At 40.9% G+C, this 22943-nt stretch overlaps 1 protein-coding gene across 2 annotated transcripts in view; it reads right to left on the bottom strand.

The window, feature by feature from the left end:
* SLC2A13 (solute carrier family 2 member 13) overlaps positions 1–22943 on the bottom strand; it is a 103644-nt gene that overhangs the window by 35763 nt on the left and 44938 nt on the right. For both annotated transcript variants that reach the window (XM_083399733.1, XM_083399732.1), the window contains exons 5-6: positions 8305–8468; positions 4378–4498 (exon numbers count right to left, since the gene is read on the bottom strand). In XM_083399733.1, the coding sequence (XP_083255859.1) occupies positions 4378–4498; positions 8305–8468 (285 nt within the window). The remainder of the gene's footprint in view (positions 1–4377; positions 4499–8304; positions 8469–22943) is intronic.

Raw genomic sequence — 22943 nt, 5'->3', positions numbered from 1 at the left:
AAACAGAACATTTAGATTTCTATTTTGTTGAAAACACACACACACAAATATCTATACAGAAGTTCGCATTTTTACACGGATCCACAAAGGCTTCAAAACTGAGTAGTAAATGGTAAATTAACACAACTAGAATCCCCTGCCATGTCTCATAGTTGAGCATGTGCTGCCTGCTTTAAAAAAATTATTTTTAAGTCCATTTGTTTTCCCCACCCTGCTTCTTAGGGCTAATCTACTATGTCTTAGGGCACCCTTGTGCCTTAAAACGCAGGCACAATAAAGTACATTTCTGCTCCTCTAACAGTCCTTGCTCAAAATTGAAAGTGTAGTAATGGAAAAAGTGTACCAATTATGTAAATATGGAACAATATTTATTATTACACAAGGCTTCATTCTATTTGGAATATTACCATAATACTATTAAAGTGTAAAAGAGTTTCATGTAGCAAGACAAGCATTTAAGATCTCCACTGTTTCTATTAAGACAGTGGATGCATTAAAAAATTGCCGTATTTTTCCATCTATAAGATGCCCCCATGTATAAGACACCCTCTATTTTGGGGGACACCGATTTAAGAAAATGGGGGAGATGTATCCGTGTAGAAGATGCCCCAAATTTTTGACTTTTTTTAGGGGGAAAAACCTAGTCTTATACATAGTAAAATATGGTAAATGGGTATCTAAGAAGAAAGAAAACTGAGTTTGTAAAAGTTATTTTGAACAAAAGGGTTGCCTAGACTTTTATCAAATTATGATTAATTTCCAAACCATTAAGTATTATAGTGTGGAATAAGGATCTGGAATGAGAGATTCACAAATATTTCCATAGTAATTAAGGTAATCAGCTTATTCTACTGACCTTAAATTAACTGAGAACTATTACAAATATGCAAGATAGTATGTGACACCTTAGAAGTCTAAAAGTTTGGGATTTTTTGTTATTTAGTATAATTGATTTTTAAAAAATATTTTAAACCCACTGCCTGAACTCCCGAAAGTAATTGCAGAGTTTGTAGTCTAATACGAGGTAGATATTCTGGTTCTATTTTATTGCATCAATAAAGTAACTGGGTGTTCTTTTATTTAATAAAGGCTGAAATAAAAGGACTGCTAGTGGAGCATGCAATTAAACAGTTACAATGAGAGTAAGAAGTGCTCCACCCAATTCTGTCAACAATACCACATTATTCTTTTCCGAATAAAAGAGCTCCAAATGCTTTTACATTTCATAACAGGGAAGGTGCTCTACCCCTTTATCATTCTGGATGACTGCCCAACCCCTTCTGCCCTTTTCTAGCTCTATAGTGCTGGCTGGACTTATGGGAGCTATACCCCAAATACCTGGAAGACTTTACATTGGCTACATCATCTAGCAATGGGTGAGGTACACTTTCAGTCTAACAAATGAAGTTGAGAGCAGGAGAGAAACAGTTAACGGTACTCAGATCATATTCAGGTACGCTGGATGAAATTAAGGCTGGATTATGCTATTAGATTCTAATAGGTACGTTGAAAATACTTGACTTTTGTGTTTCTTTCGCTGCTGTGGATTGGCATGAATACATTTTAAGCAATTTCATTAGACGTTCAGATTGTGGATTATATCTGATTGTGCTGAATTGCCGTAAATTGCTTTGGGTGCCCACTGCCTAGGGGCGGAAAATTTGTGTACATTCCTGATCACCACGGTCAGGCATGATGGGAATTGTAGTCCAAAACATTTGAAGAACACCATGTTTTCTACTTGATGTAATTTCCACAATGCCACCAATAAACTACAATCTCAGGTTCCATTTCTCCACTAATTTGTACTATAACCGGAACCTGTTTTTCATTTTATGTGAACTAGGTTTTAAATTGAGGAGTTACCATATTAAGCTGCATCTCTAACACATTTCTCTGCAGTACGCTATTTGCCCTTCAAACACCCTACAATGAAGAGATGTGTGCATTAAAATTGCTTTCCCTAAGTTGTGAAAGCAATTCTGTTCTTATCATCTGGAGTTAGTTCCGTCTTCAATCTTGTTCTAGTAATAGCAAAGAAATCATGTACTGGGAGAAGAGAGATAGGGTCAATCAACACACAAATAAGAAAGCTAGGCTACGCTGGCATTAGAGAAACTTCTGTGACAGAAGTTTGTTTATAAAGCTATACATGGAACCGCATTTCTTTGGCAGTTTTTTATGCAGATGGGAATTTCCGTTCCCATTTGACACAATTTCCAGCAATTATAAATTAGACAGACATGGTCAGCTGGAATTGCAGGGCGATATCCAAAGCTTTTGACAGCTGTAAAACCTTACAAGGAGTAGAAATATCACATCCGAAGCTCCATGAATATAATGGTATCACTGTCCCCTACTTCAGCAATTGTCTGCACCCACAAACTGAACTCATTAAAATTCACCTTTTTAGGTATTACTTGTGAAATAACAAGTCAGTGTTATATAGTAGTAACTCTGCACAGCTCCTTCATCTCCAACACTCCAGGCATCTGCTATTGGTTTCCAATATGCTTATAGGTGGCAGATATGCTGTAAACGTAAGCTGAGTTACAGTATAATATCATGCTTTCATCCAAGCAATGTATCCCTTAGAGGAGAGCTGGAAATATTGCAAGAATCAGCTTTGTGAGACATAAGCTCGAGTTCAGATCAGTTCCTACAAGCATTCCTTTAATTTACAATTTTGTGATCTATGTCTCCTGTATTGCCAAATGCAATTCAGTTAGTCTTTCATCAGGAAGAGAAAAAACCATTGTATTTCTATAAATATGTTTAGTTTAAAATATAATACTGCCCTCTTCCTCTGTTGCTCTGACAACTTCTCTTTACAAAGAAATGCTTATTTATTTAGAATATTTGTAAAGCACTTCTTCAAAAGAATTTTCCAAACCAACATAGGGCTAAAATCTGTAAAACGAAAACAGGCCATGACCGCTTCAGATGCATCTTATGTGCATGATCTCACATGCGCAAACCACGCCAAACCTGGATGTAACCCACAAACGTCACAGAAAGGGGCGGAGGTCTAGAACATAACCCTCCCACAAATCAGTCACTGCCTATATTAAAAACCTTCATAATTAAAAACAAATATAAAAAACCAACAACACTTTAAAACAAATAATAAGCAATCAAATCATTTTTCTGGATAAGAAAAGTTTGCAGCAAGCATCTAAAACAATGTAGTGAGAATGGCTCACAAGAGCAGAGAACATTAAAGGAACAACAACTTCTCAGAAATGTGGAACAAATATTATGTGAAAATCGTAAAAGTACAAGTTCTCCCAAACAAAGTGATCAAATAGGCATACATGGAGCAATGGGGGTCCCTTAAGTAACCAGGTCCCAAGCTATTAAGAGCTTTATATACCAACAGTGAAACCACAGAAGATTGTGGAGCAAAAGCATAATATGCCGACAGAACTGAAGTCTCCTCTAGCAATCGTGCTGCAGCAGTTTGCACAAACTGCACAATGTAGAAACTACCCTGTCATGAGTCCTGAGGCATCATCGAACTCAGATGTGGAGTACCAGGCTGAGAGAGATGAGGGGAAAATGAGATGACACAGGGAGTTAATATTGGGGTAAGAAGGCAGCTGCCCTGGCTGAGGAACGAGGAATCCCATCTCCCTTCTTTCCTCCAAGGGAGACGAGGAAGAATGGGCATCTCATGGGCTGATGGGGAGGGCACAGCCTGGTCGCCCAGGACCCAGTGGCACTGCTGTCGCTGGGAAAGATGCATCCTCCCCAACCCAGAGAGCATCTCCATGCTTGGTGATCTTGCAGGGCATGAGTCTCGTGAGTAAGCATGCCTTGCCTTGTCTTCTGCCAGGGGCTCTTCGGATCTAAGCCAAAGTGTTTGCCTAAATCAGGAATGGGGAATGTGTGGCCCTCTAGATGTTGTAGACTACAACTCCCCATCGTTCCTGACCACTTGGGCCTAATAGGAGATGGAACAAAAAATAAGATAAATGGAAGGGTGAAGGGCCCCCACTCCGGCCTAAGTAATAGACTAAGTTTCCTGAACCCTAGGAAAGCAATCTGGACCAACTTAGGAATTCTCTACAGGAAGGGTGCATGGAGTAAGTTCTGCACAAGTTGAGTTCTTTCTATGTTTTTACTGCAGACAGACAACTACCAAAGAGGTCAGTACATCTTCTGCTGATATACAATTAATAACAATCAAAATACAATGAGCCACTAACATTGCTCATTGGCACACCTCAACCGCAAAGGTACAAACCCTATGAAGGAAGGAACAGAAATATCCCTAATATGTTTTGAACCCAAAATCCTCGGCCAATGAAAGTCTGCACTAGAAAAATAAATTGGATTCTCATCAGAGGTTTTTATGAGGAAATCACAGCAACTTACCTGTATTTTGTGCAGGTAGAATTTTGACCTGAAGGGCCTTCGGGATTAAGAGTGACTTGTGGTGAAACCTGAGCTGACATCAAAAATCCCAAAGCTAAAATAAGAAGCGCAACTGTAGTGCCTACAAGAAAGAAACAAAACACTTTAGTCCAGAACAGAATTTTACTAACACAAATGTGCTTCTTTAGCAGAAAACTGCTATTTTGTTCAATTTAACAATGTTGAGCTGACTTTGTCCGTTGCAATAAAGTATTTATGTTAGGCACCTGGCACCTAACTCCTTGACATATGCAATGCTCAATAACATCACATAACACAGAATGGCCAGGAACAAGGGACCGGGGTTGCTGCTTTGATGAAAAATTCCTCACAATATGTTGGTGCTTCATCCACATGCTCAGATGGAATTATATCTACAAAAAGGCAAATGTCACAATAGCATCCAATTCTAGCATCTGTCAATCCAATCTGCCTTATAACACCTGAGACTGAAGTAAACAGGTGTTTAGATAGTCCTTTTGTTAAGAAATACTGAGTGTAGAATTCTGTTTATCTGAGGAAAACATGGCAAGTAGCATTAAGAGGACAACATTTCTTCAGAGATTTGCATTCTTGAAGGCCCAAATTCATTCTATGGCATCTATAAACAAGAAAAAGACGTTGTGTAGATCAGGCAAGAAATGATTTATCCTTACAATATTAGAAAGGAGGTTGGAACCTTATGGCTGCAAAGTCCTACACTACCTGTAAGTTCAAGCCTCCCCAAACAAGAGACAAATGAGGCCCTCTCGAAAATGAGAACACAACACTTTGTCAGAGCCAGCCAAGTAGCAGGTGTTCATAAGTGGTTAAAAATGTTACAGATTTTTTAAATCGTGAATTAACAGCATGCTATATACTGGCTTCTTCTTGAAGCTCACTTGCTAAGTGTAGGTACTTTGAGGGAAAGGATAGTTCTGCCTCTCAGCAGCACTGGAAATTTAGATCAGGCGGGCAATGACCCTTCCTTCTCATCTCTGAAACATGCTGAAGCATGTTGAAGCACTTGAAAAATCTGCGACATTCAGTCTGAAATCCAGTCTCTTTATAGTAAGATGTATTCACTGAAATCTGTCAGAAGAACTTACAGTACTCTACAGGTTTGAATAGGATGGAGTTTCAACAACCCGTTTTCAGAAAAACAGCAAATTGACTTCTTTATTAAAAAAATGCTTGAATTACTACAGGGTTTCAAAAAAGCAACTGGAAATTGAAAACAGTCACCAGCTGAGAAAAGTTAGTTACTCATTGTTACTGAAAATTAGTATTTCCAAAATGCTTTACATTACTAGCTCTTACAGTAGTTAGGGCAAACAGAACAGGGTATCTCTTGGAATTTCAACATAGAAAGCACAATCAAATCAAAAGCAGACAGCTGATTAAATAGAAGCTGTATTTGGTGTTTATTTGTTTTGGCTTATATCATGCAAACCTGTGGCTTACCAAGAGCATGCAGATGTGGAGGCTGTGGAGAGCTGCTCAAAGCCTCTTTCTTCCTCCTTCCTCCCTTTTACTGCTGCACTATGCAGAACCAGGTCAACATTTGGCTTAGTGTGTCATCCAAACAGGTCAGCTATCACTTCACAAATCACAAGCTGTAGCCAAGGTTTGTTCTTGGCTCCAGCTCGGGGTTGAGGAGAGAGCTCACCCACAAACTGCAGTGCAGACACACAAGCCAAGCCTTGGCTTTGTTCAGGAGGAACGAAAAAGACCAGGAGGCAGCAAAGCAGCTGTGAGCTCTTCTCTGGGTGCCTGCCCTTTCACATGGTCTAGGGAAGTCCAACTTTGGTTTACCACGTTGTGTGAACCAGGTCTAGGCATACAACAGTGAACACTAAATAAAGATGAGCACACCATAGCTAGTACACTTATCAATGCAAACCAGGCTGGATAAAAACTATTTACACAGGCAAATTAATTTAGAAACTCTTAAGAATTTGCACAGAAGACTGAGAGTTACATTATTTTAGTGTGCAACACTGTTATCAAGATTAGTTATTACGAAGTCTTACCATTCTACATTGTTACTTATAGAAGCATAGAATTGTAGAGTTGGAAGGGACCGTAAAGGTCATACAGTGGTACCTCAGGTTAAGTACTTAATTTGTTCTGGAGGTCCGTTCTTAACCTGAAACTCATTTGCTCTACTTAGATTGTTCTCGGTCATTTTTTTTTCCTTTTAAAAAAGGGGAGGGGGAACAAATGACGAAACCTGGTTTCATTCCCCCCCCCCCCCCCGCTCTTACTTTACAGAACAAGTTTCAAAAGCTGGATTCAAGAAGAACTTTATGTAAGCTTGGTTTTCAGGAGACATTGAAACACCGGGGGTGGGGAGCATCTAAGCTAAAAAAAACACCACAAGAAAACACAACAAGGTAATGAAGAAGGCGTTTGTGGGGAAGCCCCCCGCCCCCCATCTGGCACCCAACTCTTCTCCTGAGAAGACTTGCCCACCCCAGGGGGTTCACTGGCCTGCAAGAACCAAGCAAGGCACCCAAAAGGCGGGAGGATGTGAGGGCGATCTGGCTGCGCCATCTGTCACCCCATTGATCGCCAGGGTTGATTCGGCTGATCTGGCTGGCTAGGCGGGTGTCCCCTTCCTCCCTCACCGCTCCATGTGTGTCCCTCCCGAAGCTGCGCGCTCGGTGGAAGAGGACGACCATCCCAGATAGAAGGAGTGTACCGTTCTTCGGTCAAGGGTATACGATAGCTGCGCTCCCCTGCTTGAACCTCCAAACCTGAAACTCTTCTTAACCTGAAGCACCACTTTAGCCAATGGGGCCTCCTGCTGCCGCCATGCTGCTGGAGCACGATTTCTGTTCTCATCCTGAAGCAAAGTCCTTAACCCGAGGTACTATTTCTGGGTTAGTGGAGTCTGTAACCTGAAGCGTATGTAACCTGAAGCGTATGTAACCCGAGGTACCACTGTATAGTTCAAGTCCCTGCAATGCAGAAATCTTTTGCCTAATGTTGGGCTCAGACCCACAAGCATGAAATTAAGAGTCTCATTCTCTAACAACTTGGCTACCCCAGGTCTTCGATTCATAACTGCTTGTTACTGGTTGCTATTTCTGCTCCCGAGGCTTGGGACTGAATCAATGGATCCAAGTTACAAGAAAGGAGATTCCTGCTAAACCTCAGAAAAAACTTTCTGGCAGTTAAGAGCTGTTTGATAGTGGGACGGACTCCCAGGATCTTCCAGGTGGGCTCACCTTCCTTGGAGGTTTTTAAGCAGAAGTTGGATGGCCATCTGCCATGTATGATCTACAGTGATATCTTGGTTTAAGAACAGCTTAGTTTCTGAATAACTTGGATTAAGAACGCTGCAAACCCGGAAGTAGGGGTTTTGGTTTGTGAACTTTGCCTTGGAAGCAGAACACGTTCCGCTTCCTGTTGAGTGTGTTCCATTTGTAAATTGAGTCCCCCTCTGCCATGGAAAAGCACACCTTGGTATAAGAACGCTTTGGTTTAAGAATGGACTTCCGGAACGGATTAAGTTTGTAAACCAAGGTACCACTGTAGTTTAAACTGCTGCATCACAGGGGATTGGACTTGATGACACTTGGTGTCCCTTCCAACTCTACAATTTTATAATTTGATTGTTCACATGCTTTTGGGGGCATATATGCTTATTACCTTTCATTCTAAACCTGCAGAGAGGCAACTCATCCGAAAGAACCCCAAATATGCCACACCTGATCAACACAGGCCTGCCTCTTCCAAAACCTACAGACACCAACTTGGCTTGTTAATTTAAGAAGCTTTAAGAGCAATCTTCTGCCATCGTTACTGCATTTCCCTGTCTCAATAAACTTTCTTCTAAGCAGTCCATCTTGGCCTGAAACAACATGTCACACAATAATGAAGAGAACTAACACAAAGGTGTACCTGCTAAGCTTCCGAGTGTGAGTTTTCGCCGGCCCACTTTCTCAACAAGCCAGACTCCAACAAGAGTGAAAATGAAATTAGTGAATGCTGTCACTGCAGCAAGCCAAATTGCAAGCCGGTCATCTTGAACACCAGACATCTGCATAATGGTGGCACTGTAATACCTGAAATGTTAAATAAAAGAGAATGAAAAGCATTGCCCCTGATTTGGTCAATGATAAAATGATTTCATATATGGGTTTTCATTATGGAGAGTACTGAATGAGGTTTCTACATTTGGGCAGTTACAATGTTTTCTTTTACAATGGCACTAAGGAACTGAACACATCCTGTGCTTTGCTGGGCAGCTTGACTCGGGAGACTCCAGAAACTTGTTGCTTAAAAGGCTCTGAAATTTCCAACACATGTCCTAGGAACACTGTTCTCCTGACACTCACAAATCCTTGTTGCTTTGAGGCCAGTTGGGGACAACACTGGAGAGATCTTTCTACAGAAGAACATGAGAAAGGATGGAATGTTGCCATGGAGAATGTGACACCAATTAAGAGTGTTAATTCATAATGAACTTAAGAATTAAAAACTCTTAATTGCTATTCTCCACTCCTGTAAGAAGGGCAGATCCTGAAGCTGAGGCTCCAATACTTTGGCCACCTCATGAGAAGAGAAGATTCCCTGGGAGAGACCCTGATATTGGGAAAAATTGAGGGCACAAGGAGAAGGGGATGACAGGGGACGAGATGGTTGGATAGTGTTCTCGAAGCTACCAACATGAGTCTGACCAAACTGCGGGAGGCAGTGGAAGACAGGAACGCCTGGTGTGCTCTGGTCCATGGGGTCACGAAGAGTTGGACATGACTAAACAACTAAACAACAACTCCTGTAAGTTAAATTATAATTTCTATACTGCCATTCATCAGGGAATCACAAGACAGTTTACAATATAAAAACATAAAAATACATTCCATAAACAAAAACAGTTTAAAAGGGCATAGATTGTTTAATCAGCCAAAGGTCTGGGAAAAGAGGAATGTTTTTGCCTCGTGCCTAAAGATATGTAATGAAGGTGCCAAGTGAGCTTCCCTGAGGAGAGTAATCCACAAGTGGGGAGCCACTGCAGAAAAGGCCCATTCTCATGTTGCCACCCTCTGGACCTCGTGTGGAGGAGGAACACAAAGAAGGGCCTTTGATGACGACAAAAGACTCTTCCAGTGTCTATACTGCATTCAAACAAAATGTGTTGCTGTTGCAGGCGATAAAAGTGCTTGTCACTAGTGGGTCTGCTGAGCCGTCTATTTAGTACACATTTCAAAATAACTGAATTTAACAAGTGCTATAAACTTTTAGGGGGTCTGAAATCTTATGCTTAGACATGACCAATTTAAGCCAACATTTAAAGCAGAAGGATTCCTTTTTGTCCTAAACGGCTGGTAGTGTGTTCCTATGACAAGATTGCATGTCAAATTTCAAAATGGATTTCTAAATTACTACTACAAATGCTATCACTCTGAAATACTTCAGTGAGAATTATTTAAGCATTCAAATTCTTGATTCCAAATTGCAAAATCTTTCAAGTTTTGATGAAGTCACCAGCAAACAAAATGCTGCAGTCCAGCTTTCATTTTAAGTTTGCACCTCATTTGTATGAAATGCCATCTCACCAACACACAAAGATTTTATGATCCAAAGAAACGTAATGGTTGTGATCTTTTGTTCTGCTATAACTGAAATATCCTGGAATCACCAAATCATTTCTATTTTACCATCACGTAAAATACCAAAGGATGCTGCCTCTCAGAGCCAATTCCTCCTTTCTGCTCATGTTTTTTTCCTTATTATTACATTAGTCCTTCTCCTCCTGCTTTCAGGGCAGGGGTCTGATTGCAGATCCAATTTATCTGTGCTTTCCACAAGAAAACTGTGACAAAGCTTCCATTTAGCCTTCTATTCACAAGAAAGGGTCTCTATTGTTTAGACACAATCTTAAACCATAGTGAATTCGTCCCTATTTCATATGCTCCCTTCTTCCCTGACACAGCCATGAGCAGATTGGCAGGGTCTGCACCTGTTTCAAGATAACCAGAATTATTCATTATATCTGAACTCAGAAAAGCAGTGGTTAATCTTAACTATGGTTTAAGGCAGGGATGGGGAAACTCTGTGGCCCTCCAGATATTATTGGATTTGAATTTCCTTCACCATGGCAACACATGGAGGGCCACAGCTCCTCCATCCCAGTGCAAGACTAACCAGAGTTGCCTGAAAGCAGAAACAAGAGCTTCCAATCTCTTTGCAGCTACACCAGAGCAGCAGAAAAGGGAAATATGGGCACTCCAGCCTAGTGCACATAATGCTAAGCCATAATTATGTCTGGAATAAATCACTACCAGTTCCTGACTATGACAAAAGTCTAACTGATTAAACTTCATTTTCAAGCATAGTTGGCAAACAGACAGCTGCTACCTGCTCAACTAAGGACACTTAAAAGAAAAACTGTTCTTGATAGAAGTCCTCTCAGATGCTCCAACTTTTAAATTGAAAACCATTCCAGTGGACAAGCCACGGCTCCTTATATTTCTCAGAGTTGGTAGCAGAGACCGCCAGAGGGAGCCCTCACAATAAACAGTATACTCTCACCTATAAGTATCAGCTCTGTATGTAGCACAAGCAACCATGCTTTCACATGATGGAATGAACAGACTAAGTATCCTAGGCTAAGAACACAATTCAGGAACAAGAGACACACTGGAACTGGGACAAAAGAGGAGACAAGACTAAGGTCTACAGGCAAATTAGACAAAGGCTGAAAGGCAGACCTTTAAAATGTGTTTACAGGAGTGAAAAGGTAAATTTTATATATCAATGTATTTCAGAACAATCACCACTCTTTCCCTTTTTCAAATGTTCCTGCTCACTACATATTGACATTTCAGTAATATGCGCTTGTTAGTCCCTTTCCTCCTATGAATTACATCTGGCTCAAAATTACTGCCTGCAATTTTTAATCCTCAATCTGAAATCTTAAACTATTTCTTTGGATGTCACTGTGTCATCGCAGGTAAGAGAAAGAGGAAATCCCAAATGTCAGTATCATTCATAATTTAGATTTTCTGTTTAGCTCATCAAACTGCTGGATATGAAACCCAAACAAGTGAGCGCTGTGCTTCCTCAGTGAAAACGATGCTGTCATCCTCTTAGTTTCTTAACTGTGTAATTATTTAACCTTCATAGTATACCTCCTCTCTTTATAGGAGGAGCATCTTTTGCAAACTGATTCTTAATGAAGTTGGCTTTTCAGTGGTTTGACAGACTTTTCAATCACAGTTAAATAGGATGAATGTTCCCAGTGCAAAACCACCTTTCAGCAGTTACAGTAGTTTCTCTTTTAGAGACATGATACTGTTACATACCTTTTACAATGCAAAAATAGGAGGAGCAAAATTGTAACACATTAACACAGTTTAGGAAAGTGTCTAGGAAATCGCTTTCCCCACAACTTGTAACTCAACTGAGAACTCAGCTCAAGGCAAAATGATACCACAAGCAGCACTCTAGCAAAATTGTTAAAGCTTTAGAAAAGAACTGAAGCAGTTTTATAACTGACTCATGTACCTTCTTCTGCCTTCAAAATAACAATTCTTATGGGACTATTTTATCCATTTGACTCCAAAAAAAGGTATCTTGTAGAAACACAGTGAGATTCTGAAATTCAAAATGCTGTTCAAATATGACTGTGCTTAACCAAATCAGGTTTGTGTTGTTAATATATACAATTCCTGTCAGAAGGAGAGGGGAAGATTGAAGCACACAAGCCGGTTGATTCACATTATGCTAAAACCCAGTGTCTGAACCCAGCTATTGGCTATTCTTCGCCTCCATTCCCGCAAATCAGAAAACAGTGCTGCTATCTTGCAAATTTTGCAACCATTGAGCCCAGGTTAGTCTCACACAAACCAAAGGAACATTTTACAAGGCAGTGATATATGACAAGAACGAGAGGGGTGGAGGGGAGAAATCACTGAACTGAAAGTGTTCCATTTAAAGCTTGGTAACCGGGGACGCGGGTGGCGCTGTGGGTTAAAGCCTCAGCGCCTAGGACTTGCCGATCGAAAGGTCGGCGGTTCGAATCCCCGTGGCGGGGTGCGCTCCCGTTGTTCGGTCCCAGCGCCTGCCAACCTAGCAGTTCGAAAGCACTCTCGGGTGCAAGTAGATAAATAGGGACCGCTTACTAGTGGGAAGGTAAACGGCATTTCCGTGTGCGGCTCTGGCTCGCCAGAGCAGTGATGTCACGCTGGCCACGTGACCCGGAAGTGTCTTCGGACAGCGCTGGCCCCCGGCCTCTTTGAGTGAGATGGGCGCACAACCCTAGAGTCTGTCAAGACTGGCCCGTACGGGCAGGGGTACCTTTACCTTTACCTAACTGGAAAAAAAGCTGAACGTAAAGAGTACAGTCCATTCATTATGTGCAGCAAGGTATTTCTTTCCTGAGTAGCAAAAACTGCCCCACAACTGTTTCAACACGTGAGGTTAAAAATCAGTTTATCACACACACAAAAAGAGCCCACAATGGTCTTGTAATATATTAATGGATAGTGTATTTAATATAGTCGTGCATACTTACTTTCATGATCCAGTAAAGGTAAACTATATTTCTTAAGGATTCTTGAATTTATTTTTTCCCTTTAGGGCAGATGAGGCTAACTTGTAACTCTCTGTTGACCATGCTAGGTGTGGCTGATGGGAGTTGAACAGGTTAGCCACTCCTGCTTAAAGGTAACACATTCACCATCTTGCTGGGCTTTTGCACATGCACATCAGTCTAGAAAATTTCCTGAAGTTCTGAGAAGAAAGCAACACATACACTAGCTCAGTTCAGACCATCCTGTAGCCCAAACCATGATATGATGGATCAGGAACAAGCTGATGGGCCATATACTACCTCTCCCCACTATATGCAACTCCACTTTCTATTTCCGGCCTTGATATTGACATTCTGCTGTGATGTCCCAGTTAGCAAACTATGCTTTACTGCTTTCCATTCAAACCAGAACCAGAAACCCTTGGTTTGGAGCATCATCTAAATTGCTTCAGTAATGCTTTCTGTGACAATATAACCATGTTCAATCCTTAATGTGGTTTTCGAATCCATTTGCCGAGACAAAATCCTCGTCTAGTGGCTACCACACAGCTATTTTTAAACTCTTCCTTGATTTTCCAGATAGCTTGATAAAGGTGCGGCCATGTATGAGTATCTCTTAGTTCAAGTCAAGTATAGGGAATCATGCTAAACCACTTAACTTGTGTCTCTTTTTTTACTTCTACCTCTTTCATCAGAGTGCTTATTAATCTTTGCTACTCTTCTCTCAGATGTGGTGTGTCTTCCTCTGCTGCACAACTACACAATCTTTAAACAGAATGGATTGTGCCTCATCCATTCCAGTACTCCATTGTATTTATTGCTTTTGGTGAAAGGTCTAGCAAATTTAACAGTTACAATAAATAAATGAATACAACTAATTTAAGGGCTATGTTCAGGTGGAATTCAATTGCATACCAACAAATCCAGGTTGTGCAACTAAAGCTGATTTGGTGCTCTTGTGTAGCAAACCCCCTTTCCACCAAAATTGAACATTTTGCTGAAGGAGAGTGACAGGAAAATGTGCTAGAAAGTGTGGGATAACCATTGCTTGACACAACATTTTATAACCTCCCGGCAACTAGAACTGATGCTCAGTCTAACCTTGTCTAACCTCCCCACAAACACTGTTGAACATTTGTTTGAACAAACAGGAAGTCTGAAAACAATCCAAGATTATGTCACTACCGTGTGTTAATCACCAGAATGGATTGAAACACCATTTTATCAGCTAAGGCAATCTGCTGCAGAGTAAATAGACATCTCTCCTATAAACCTTATCCTAATTTCTTAGTGACAATAGCAAAAGAGGGCAACACAGCAGGCCACCTATTTATTGATATCATTTAGCAAAGGAAAAAAATCACAGCCAACTTTGGTGAAAAATTGTTATTATTATTACTGGAAATTTTATCATGCAACTAAACAAACTGTCAATGGTGCATTACCCACAATACAAATTAGACAACAAGGACATAAAAGAAGAAAAAGCAAGAAACATGTCCACACTCAATAAAGAAAGAGGCAAGACAACAGGACATACCTGTGTATTTCTACTGCTAGACTGGTATGGTTTTGCTTGAATCCTGAACAGAACATTCACAATATTCAGGCATTCTTGGTGGGGACATGGGAGACAGCCTTATCAGTGGTCTGCTCCCAGACTTCTGGGAACTCCTTCCCTAGAGAAGCTAGACCAGCTCCCTCCTTGCTGTCCTACTGGCAGGTGAGTACTTTCTTGTTGCCACAGGCTTTTGGGAACTGATTGATTTTAATTAAAGAGCTGGTGCCCTGCTGTTTTTATTGTAGTCACTGGTATGTTTTTAAACGGATCTTATATATGTATAAAGTTTTAATTCTATCAATTGTATTTTAATTACAGTGGTGCCTCGCAAGACGAAAAGAATCCGTTCCGTGAATCTCTTCGTCTAGCGGTTTTTTCGTCTTGCGAAGCAAGCCCATTAGCGGATTAGCGGCTATTAAAGGCTTAAGGGATTAGCGGATTAGCTGCTAAAAGGCTATTAGCAGCTTAGTGCCTTAGAAAAAGGGGGTGGGGAGCGGAAAAAAAAACCCAGGAATCGCAAGACATTTTCGTCTTGCGAAGCAAGCCCATAGAGAAATTCGTCCTGCGAAGCACCTCCAAAACGGAAAACCCTTTCGTCTAGCGGGTTTTCTGTCTTGCGAGGCATTCGTCTTGCGGGGCACCACTGTATTGATTTTCTGATTTTTTTGAGAGGTTCTTGTTTTTAATCTGTAAGCCGCCTTGAGTCCCATAGGAGAAATAGGCGAAGTATAAATAAACGTATGATAATAATAATATACATTGTAATGGACTAAGACAAATAAATTCCACATTTGAAAATGAATTGTGGTGACAAAAGCATACTAGAGGCAATACATCTAGAATAAAGACACCAGACCTCTCCAAAAAGGAAAATTGTACACTTTAATGATTATTATTCAGCACCAGAGGCACTGTAAAATATCATAGATGAGATTTTCATGTTCAGAACACATATCCCCAATACAAAAATGTTGGGCGTGCTAGAAAGCCCTGTGCTGTTTTCACTGATAAGCTAGTCAACACAATGTATGCTGTTGTTTGTGGGCAAACTAGTATTCAGCTCAAACATACATTTGAAAGCTAGAATTATCCACCCCTTGGAGTTACTGACATGTCAAATCAAAAGAACATGGGAGGAGCAAAGCACCTTCCTCCTCATTCTGAGGAAGCCATGCTTTGGGCTTAATGTTACGTGCAAATGTGGTTGTTATGTTCACCTGTCTTTTACTAGAACCCCAAGTACCCCGTGCAGAAGACATGCACTGACGCCCTTTGGCAATCTTTACAAAACTTTAGTTTATGGTTGCCATCCATTTTGATTTTAATTAATTTTTATAATGTTTTTATAATGCTGCACTATTTTAGTGTTGTTAGCCGCCCTGAGCCCGGCTTCGGCTGGGGAGGGCGGGATATAAATAAATTATTATTATTATTATTATTATTATTATTATTATTATTATTATTATTATTTTCATTCATGAGTTTGAGAACCCTCAACGTTCGCCAATGAAAGGCTCCCCATTTCAGATGGTTGCCTCCTAGTGAGAGAAGGGAGAGCAAGTCATGCCATGCATATTTTGTTTTGTTAAATACTCAATTGTCACAGTGCAGCTAAACTAAAACTGTGTGGATAAGGCCAATATATAGTTTGGTCATTAGGTGGTACTGGACTAAGTTGTAAATGGGCAGAGTTGGAAATGGACAGACAGTTTCCTGTTCTTATCTAAGGTATATAACAAAGCTCTTGTCTAGCTTTTGGACTGGTGGATAAATCAAGCCATGGTACCTTAAAATTACACATTCTATGTCCCCCTCCCCCCTGCCAACATCCCTTACTATGATGACATAGTAAAAAAATAGAAAAGACTGCACAATTCCTCAACATTACGAAAATGCATTAGCGCACAGACTTCTTTGCATACAGAGCGTTATCCCCTAATGAAATCATTCTCTTGAACCAAATTATTCTTGAATAGCCTAGTGAAGGTATTTAAAATTCTAGGAACACTTCAAGTTTAAGTTCACACACCAAAACCATCTCATTATTTTCTCCTTTTTCAACTTTTAATTAAATGTGCTACATCAGTAATATTTACCTTACATAAATTAACTTTTTAAAAGAAACACGTCTAAACTTTTAGGACTGCTTAATTAACATCAGTAAGAGCCGCCAGCCTAAAACCAGACAATTCCTGGGAATACTGGTTTTCTTTTCTTAATCAAACATTGAGATATTATATTAGGCTAATTATATATAAAGAATATAAATGCATATCTTTAGGTGCCCACCAATCTTAAATTTTAAAGCAACAGGCATAGTTGTTAGTTCTGAATAGCATTTCTGTGTATGTGTATATTTATTAAAATATTCAGAACCCACTCTCTATCCAAATATTTCAGGGTAGGGGCACACTAGTAATTAAAACAATCCAACTACGAATCAGGAGTTGATATAAGAAATAACTTTAACACGCAGTGACAATCATTACAAAAATAAGCTGTGAAACTGACAGTTACTAAAGCTTCAGTATGCTTAAATATCATAGTGTAGATTGCTCCCATGGTCCTGAGTAAATATCATTGCAGCAGGCTGTGTACAATGCATTTACTAAATACATTCGGTGGGGCCAAGAGGTGGCTCAGGACCTATAGCAGACTTGATCCCGAGTTTTCATGTTACTCACATACATTATGAAAGAGCATCTGGGTCATGCATTTCTTCAGCATAGTTGCCTAGAGACCGTTTCGCCATCTGCAGCAACAATCTAGACCCGTGCGAGTTAAAGGCTTTTATGCATTTACTTAGGCATACACCTCATGCAAATCGCCTGCAAATCAGGTTAAATATTGCTATTCCTTTGGTCCTCGGATATTATCTACCACTCACTACACATGAGGAAGAAAGTGAAGCTATCCACTGGGCAGTGAAGGTTAATGTCATTACTTTCTATGCATTACCTAACCTAGGAAGGTAGCCCATATAGCAGAAGGAAAACTCTGATCCGAAACCTCTACTGCTTTGAGGAATTATCTTCAGGAAAAGAAAAGGCTAAATAGTCAATTCTACACAAATCCAGAGTCCCTAAAATAGTTGGGTGGCACCTTGGACGCCTCCTTCTGGCAACTCCTGCAGCCCAGCTGGTGCCAAATGTATTGCTGTGCTTTCCTTTGGACCACATCAATGAAGCCAAGAGAGGGGGGATTTTGTCATCTGGGCAGCCCCGGACCTCCATATACCCTGCCCAGGCTTGGACTCTAGGGGGGTCACTTTGGTGCTGCTAATGCAGAAGTTTGTCTTCGCTCCCCAGAAGCACACTCCATTGTCTTTCGAGAGAGACAGTGTTGCCAACACCAACAATTACATAAGTACCATATTTTTCTCTCTATAAGACGCACCAGACCACAAGACGCACCTAGTTTTTGGAGGAGGAAAACAAGAAAAAAAATATTCTGAATCTCAGAAGCCAGAACAGCAAGAGGGATCGCTGTGCAGTGAAAGCAGCAATCCCTCTTGCTGTTCTGGCTTCTGTGATAGAGGCGCAGCCTGCATTTGCTCCATAAGACGCACACACATATCCCCTTACTTTTTAGGAGGGAAAAAGTGAGTCTTATAGAGCACAAAATACGGTAAGTAATAAGTAATGTGCCACAAGACCAATTAAATTTATTATTCTGTGCTTTCAAGATACAATGTAAATGAAATCAAACTGAACTGAGTATCATCCCCACTTTTGCAGAACTATTCATATCCAACGAATGTGGGGGTTTTGGTGATGATGTAGCTCATAGAGCATCGGTTTTTTATGCAGAAGGTATCATCACAGAGGGTTGGAAATGTCCTCTGTCTGAAACACTGGAGAGCTGCAGCCAGAATAAAAAACTGAGCTAAATGGACCAGTGGTCTGATTCAGTATAAGACTACAATCAGACCTCAGTTCCCGAACGCCTCCATTTTGGAACATTTCGGCTCCCGAACGCTAAAAACCCAGAAGAAAATGCTCTGGTTTTCAAACATTTTTTGGAAGCTGAACATCTGATGTGGCTTCCGCTTGAGTGCAGAAAGCTCTTGCAACCAACCAGAAGCCGTGCCTTGGTTGTTGAACGTTTCAGAAGCCGAGCGGGCTCCTGGAACGGATTACGTTAGACAACTGAGGTTTGACTGTACTAATTTTCCTAAAATTGATGAATGTTTAGGTGGGGGTGACCGCTGGATGCTAAGGGCAAGTGAGTTGCTTGAAGTGTTGAATCATTTTTGTTGCTTAAAAATTCTTAAACCTACACTTTCCCGGAAGGGTTATTTGATTTTACCACACCCACAACAAACGTTAATTCAATCTTGGGGGTATTTTTGCCCCATCCCCACAAAATGTGCCAAAAATTACTATTTAGGCCCTGGTAATTAACTGCATAGTAATCTTAATGTGTATGCCATCTGAGTACTAATTTGGCAGCACCCGCTCCTGATACACACAAACTTAAAATGTTTGCTTCTGCTCCATCTGTTTTGGCATATTATTCAGTGATCATGGGAACCTACAAAGAAAATGTCTGGCAGCTACAAATCCCAGAATTTAACTTTTGGAAGTTACGATCAAGAACAGCCAACATCCACAGCCTTGTTAATTGTCTCAGGATGCTTCATTGTACAGTGGTGCCTCGCAAGACGAAAAGAATCTGTTCCGTGAGTCTCTTCGTCTAGCAGTTTTTTCGTCTTGCGAAGCAAGCCCATTAGCGGATTAGCGGATTAGCGCTATTAGCGGTTTAGCGGCTATTAAAGGCTTAAGGGATTAGCGGATTAGCTGCTAAAAGGCTATTAGCAGCTTAGTGCCTTAGAAAAAGGGGGTGGGGAGCGAAAAAAAAACCCCAGGAATCGCAAGACATTTTCGTCTTGCGAAACAAGCCCCTAGCAAATTCATCCTGCAAAGCACCTCCAAAACGGAAAACCCTTTCGTCTAGCGGGTTTTCTGTCTTGCGAGGCATTCGTCTTGCAGGGCACCACTGTATACACATCTTGAAGTAGCATCATTCCCTCTGTTTCTGACAATGCAATCTATACCTTCAAGCGTTCCAAAATGTCCCTTCCTAAGGTCAGGAGGCTGCTCAGAGATGAGGACTTTGAAAGCATGTGCTGGCCAGTCCGTGGTTCCCTCTCACTTAAAAGGAAGGGTTATCAAGGCAAGGAACAGGTTGGCTAATAGCCATCCCAACTTTCAGGCGTCTCTCCTCAAAGAGAATGTGTAAACCTTCATACTTTACACCAACATAAATTGTTTAGGGAAAATCTGAACTGGAAACGGTTTAAAAGTAAGTCAAATCCAGGGTTGTCACCTTATTGCTATCTTTTGCAATACAGAATGTGGAAAAGCATGAACTATTAGGGGATTTGAAGAACTGGGAGGGAAATGGAGTAACAGAATTGAGGCAGGTCTACAGACAGATGGGTGGAAGGGTTAGGATTCTGGTGGGGCCAAGGCCAGCACAGGCCCCAGATTCTTTTCTTTATTTCTTTCTTTTTTAAAAAGGTTGGCCAGACATTTCTGAAGAAAGTTAGCACACAACATGCAGATGTAGCCATTATGATTTAACACTCAGGCAGCACAATTGCAAATGACCACTGCTTAACCACTGTTGCTAAGCATTAAGAGGAAGAAATGTGGATGCCCTCATCTATGATTTGGGAAGGGTCCCTCCCAGAGCTGCGAAAGAAAGAAAGAAAGAATGAAAGGCAAGAGGAGGAGGAGGAGGATACTGGGGTATGCTTGTTAGAGCACCTTCCTCATTATCATTTCATTCATTCAATGTGCTGTCTTTGCAGAATAAAACACAACTGGTATGCTTTACTCAGAAGTAGCTCTGTTGAAATAAATGAGGCTTCCTTCCTACTGGGGGTAAATGATATGACAGGAATTTCAGTTTTTGCCCACTATATTTATTCATGTGTGTGTGTTTTTCTGCACTTATTTTTCTGAACATGTCTTTCTCAACTCTGCATTTAAGCACTAGACCCCAATCTGCATATTTTGGAGCACATTTTAAAGACTCCTTGACAGAAATGAGCTCTTCAATTAAATCATTAAATTAACTGGCTCTATATCAAAAATACTACTAATCCAAGAGGCAAACACAGAAGAAGCCATAAAGACACGGCCAAATTAACTTTAATCACACTGCCTCAAGTATGCATATGCTTTTTGCACACTCATTTACCCTCTTGGATGCATGGATGCTTAGAATACACACAACCAATAAACTACACTAGTTAAATTGGTGACAACAAGAAAGAGGTCGTTGGACTGTCATGCTGGACTCTGTGCCTGTAACTAGGCATAATTACATATTAAATCCAAGTGGTCAGAGCTCCACTGTTCTATCATGCATAAAGAATAAAAAGGTAAAGGTACCCCTGCCCGTACGGGCCAGTCTTGACAGACTCTAGGGTTGTGCGCCCATCTCACTCAAGAGGCCGGGGGCCAGCGCTGTCCGGAGACACTTCCGGGTCACGTGGCCAGCGTGACATGGCTGCTCTGGCGAGCCAGAGCCGCACACGGAAACGCCGTTTACCTTCCCGCTAGTAAGCGGTCCCTATTTATCTACTTGTACCCAGAGGTGCTTTCGAACTGCTAGGTTGGCAGGCGCTGGAACCGAACAGCGGGAGCGCACCCCGCCGCGGGGATTCGAACCGCCGACCTTTCGATCGGCAAGCCCTAGGCGCTGAGGCTTTTACCCATAGCGCCACCCGCGTCCCGACGCATAAAAAATAAAAGTATGTGAAAAGGGCTACTGTATAGAAAGATAAGACTATTGACATAGCATTCTGGGATATATTCCACTGCCCCCAGGTTGCAATCCCTCAATCATCTTTGCTGAAGCAGACCCAGACAGAATAGAATGTGATTCAGGAGGTACTGCCTAAGGAATAAACAATAAACTTTAAATACAGACAACACACACACTTCAAGGAGATCAGCATATTATCCGTGGCACATTTCAGAGAGCTGAAAAATTTCATCATTTCAAAAAATCCCATTTGGATCCGATCAATATCAAACTTTCATTAAAAACGCTGGAGCTACATGTGAATGCAGCAGTTTTCTGGCTTTCATTAGAAGTTTTTCAACTTTATGAGTGTGGAGAAATTCTAATCACAAAAGTGAAAAATACCTTAAAATATAATCCAATATAATCCATTACAAATAAACCATTGCCATAATTTCATCAAATCAGGTTATGAACTAAATATTTGGATTTGCAAAAGACAATATTTTAAATAATTGTTGCAATGCAAATAAGGATTAATAAAAGTGTTTTGCTCTTTGTGGCAACTCTGACCTTATCACTAAATATAATTCAGGAATGATTAAGAACTCAGTTATTTCATTATTGCCTTTATGTTAATCAAAACCATCTCAATCATGGGCTCAAAGGGGTCCATCATCTAAGACACTGTATTCTGGAAGTTACACAAAGGGGTCCAAGTGCTGGAAAGAAGGGGGGAGTCCTAGCAAATATGACCAATGTTCAGGGTCAATGGGAGTTGTAGTTCAGCAACCTAAAGAGCCCCACACCTATTAGAATTTTAAAGCCTGCAGAAAGTGACTGAGGCTGTAATCTTATTCCACTTGTAAAGGTAAAGGTACCCCTGCCCGTACGGGCCAGTCTTGACAGACTCTAGGGTTGTGCGCCCATCTCACTCAAAGAGGCCGGGGGCCAGCGCTGTCCGGAGACACTTCCGGGTCACGTGGCCAGCGTGACGAAGCTGCTCTGGCAAGCCAGAGCCGCACACGGAAACGCCGTTTACCTTCCCGCTAGTAAGTGGTCCCTATTTATCTACTTGCACCCGGGAGTGCTTTCGAACTGCTAGGTTGGCAGGCGCTGGGACCGAGCAATGGGAGCGCACCCCGCCGCGGGGATTCGAATCGCCGACCTTTCGATCGGCAAGCCCTAGGCACTGAGGCTTTTACCCACAGCGCCACCCGCGCCCCACTTACTTATTCCACTTACTTGGAAGTAAATTCTATTCAACTTAATATGTTTACATGTAGTTTACATGTAAAGGATTGCACTATAAAATGTTTTTTTTATAATTTCAGACTCTTTGAATGAGATGCTGCCCAAAGAGAAAATTCTAGACAGTTTTGCTTGATAGTTTTTTTGGTTTTTTTAAAAATAAAGAAAACAGTTGATATAAGAATTTAATCTCTCTGTTTTTGTTAATCACTGCAATATATTTAATTTTTATATATTTAATCAGGCAAAGTGTAACAGCTATTTCTACCTCTGAGCTACAATTTCCTTATCAGATTATTTTTCTCACATGAGAGAATGATTAGATCTCCAAACTTAATTAATCCCATAGGGAAAAAGGAACAAAAAGGAATATACAAAGATTTTTTGCAAAAAAGGGTTCACCTCTGAAAATGTAGTAGCCCAAACCTACTTATG

This window comes from Podarcis tiliguerta, assembly GCF_965153285.1.
Source record: "Podarcis tiliguerta genome assembly, chromosome: 10".
Classification (NCBI taxonomy): domain Eukaryota; kingdom Metazoa; phylum Chordata; class Lepidosauria; order Squamata; family Lacertidae; genus Podarcis; species Podarcis tiliguerta.
Note: the sequence above shows the minus strand (reverse complement) of the source record. Positions and strands in the feature narration are given on the sequence as shown.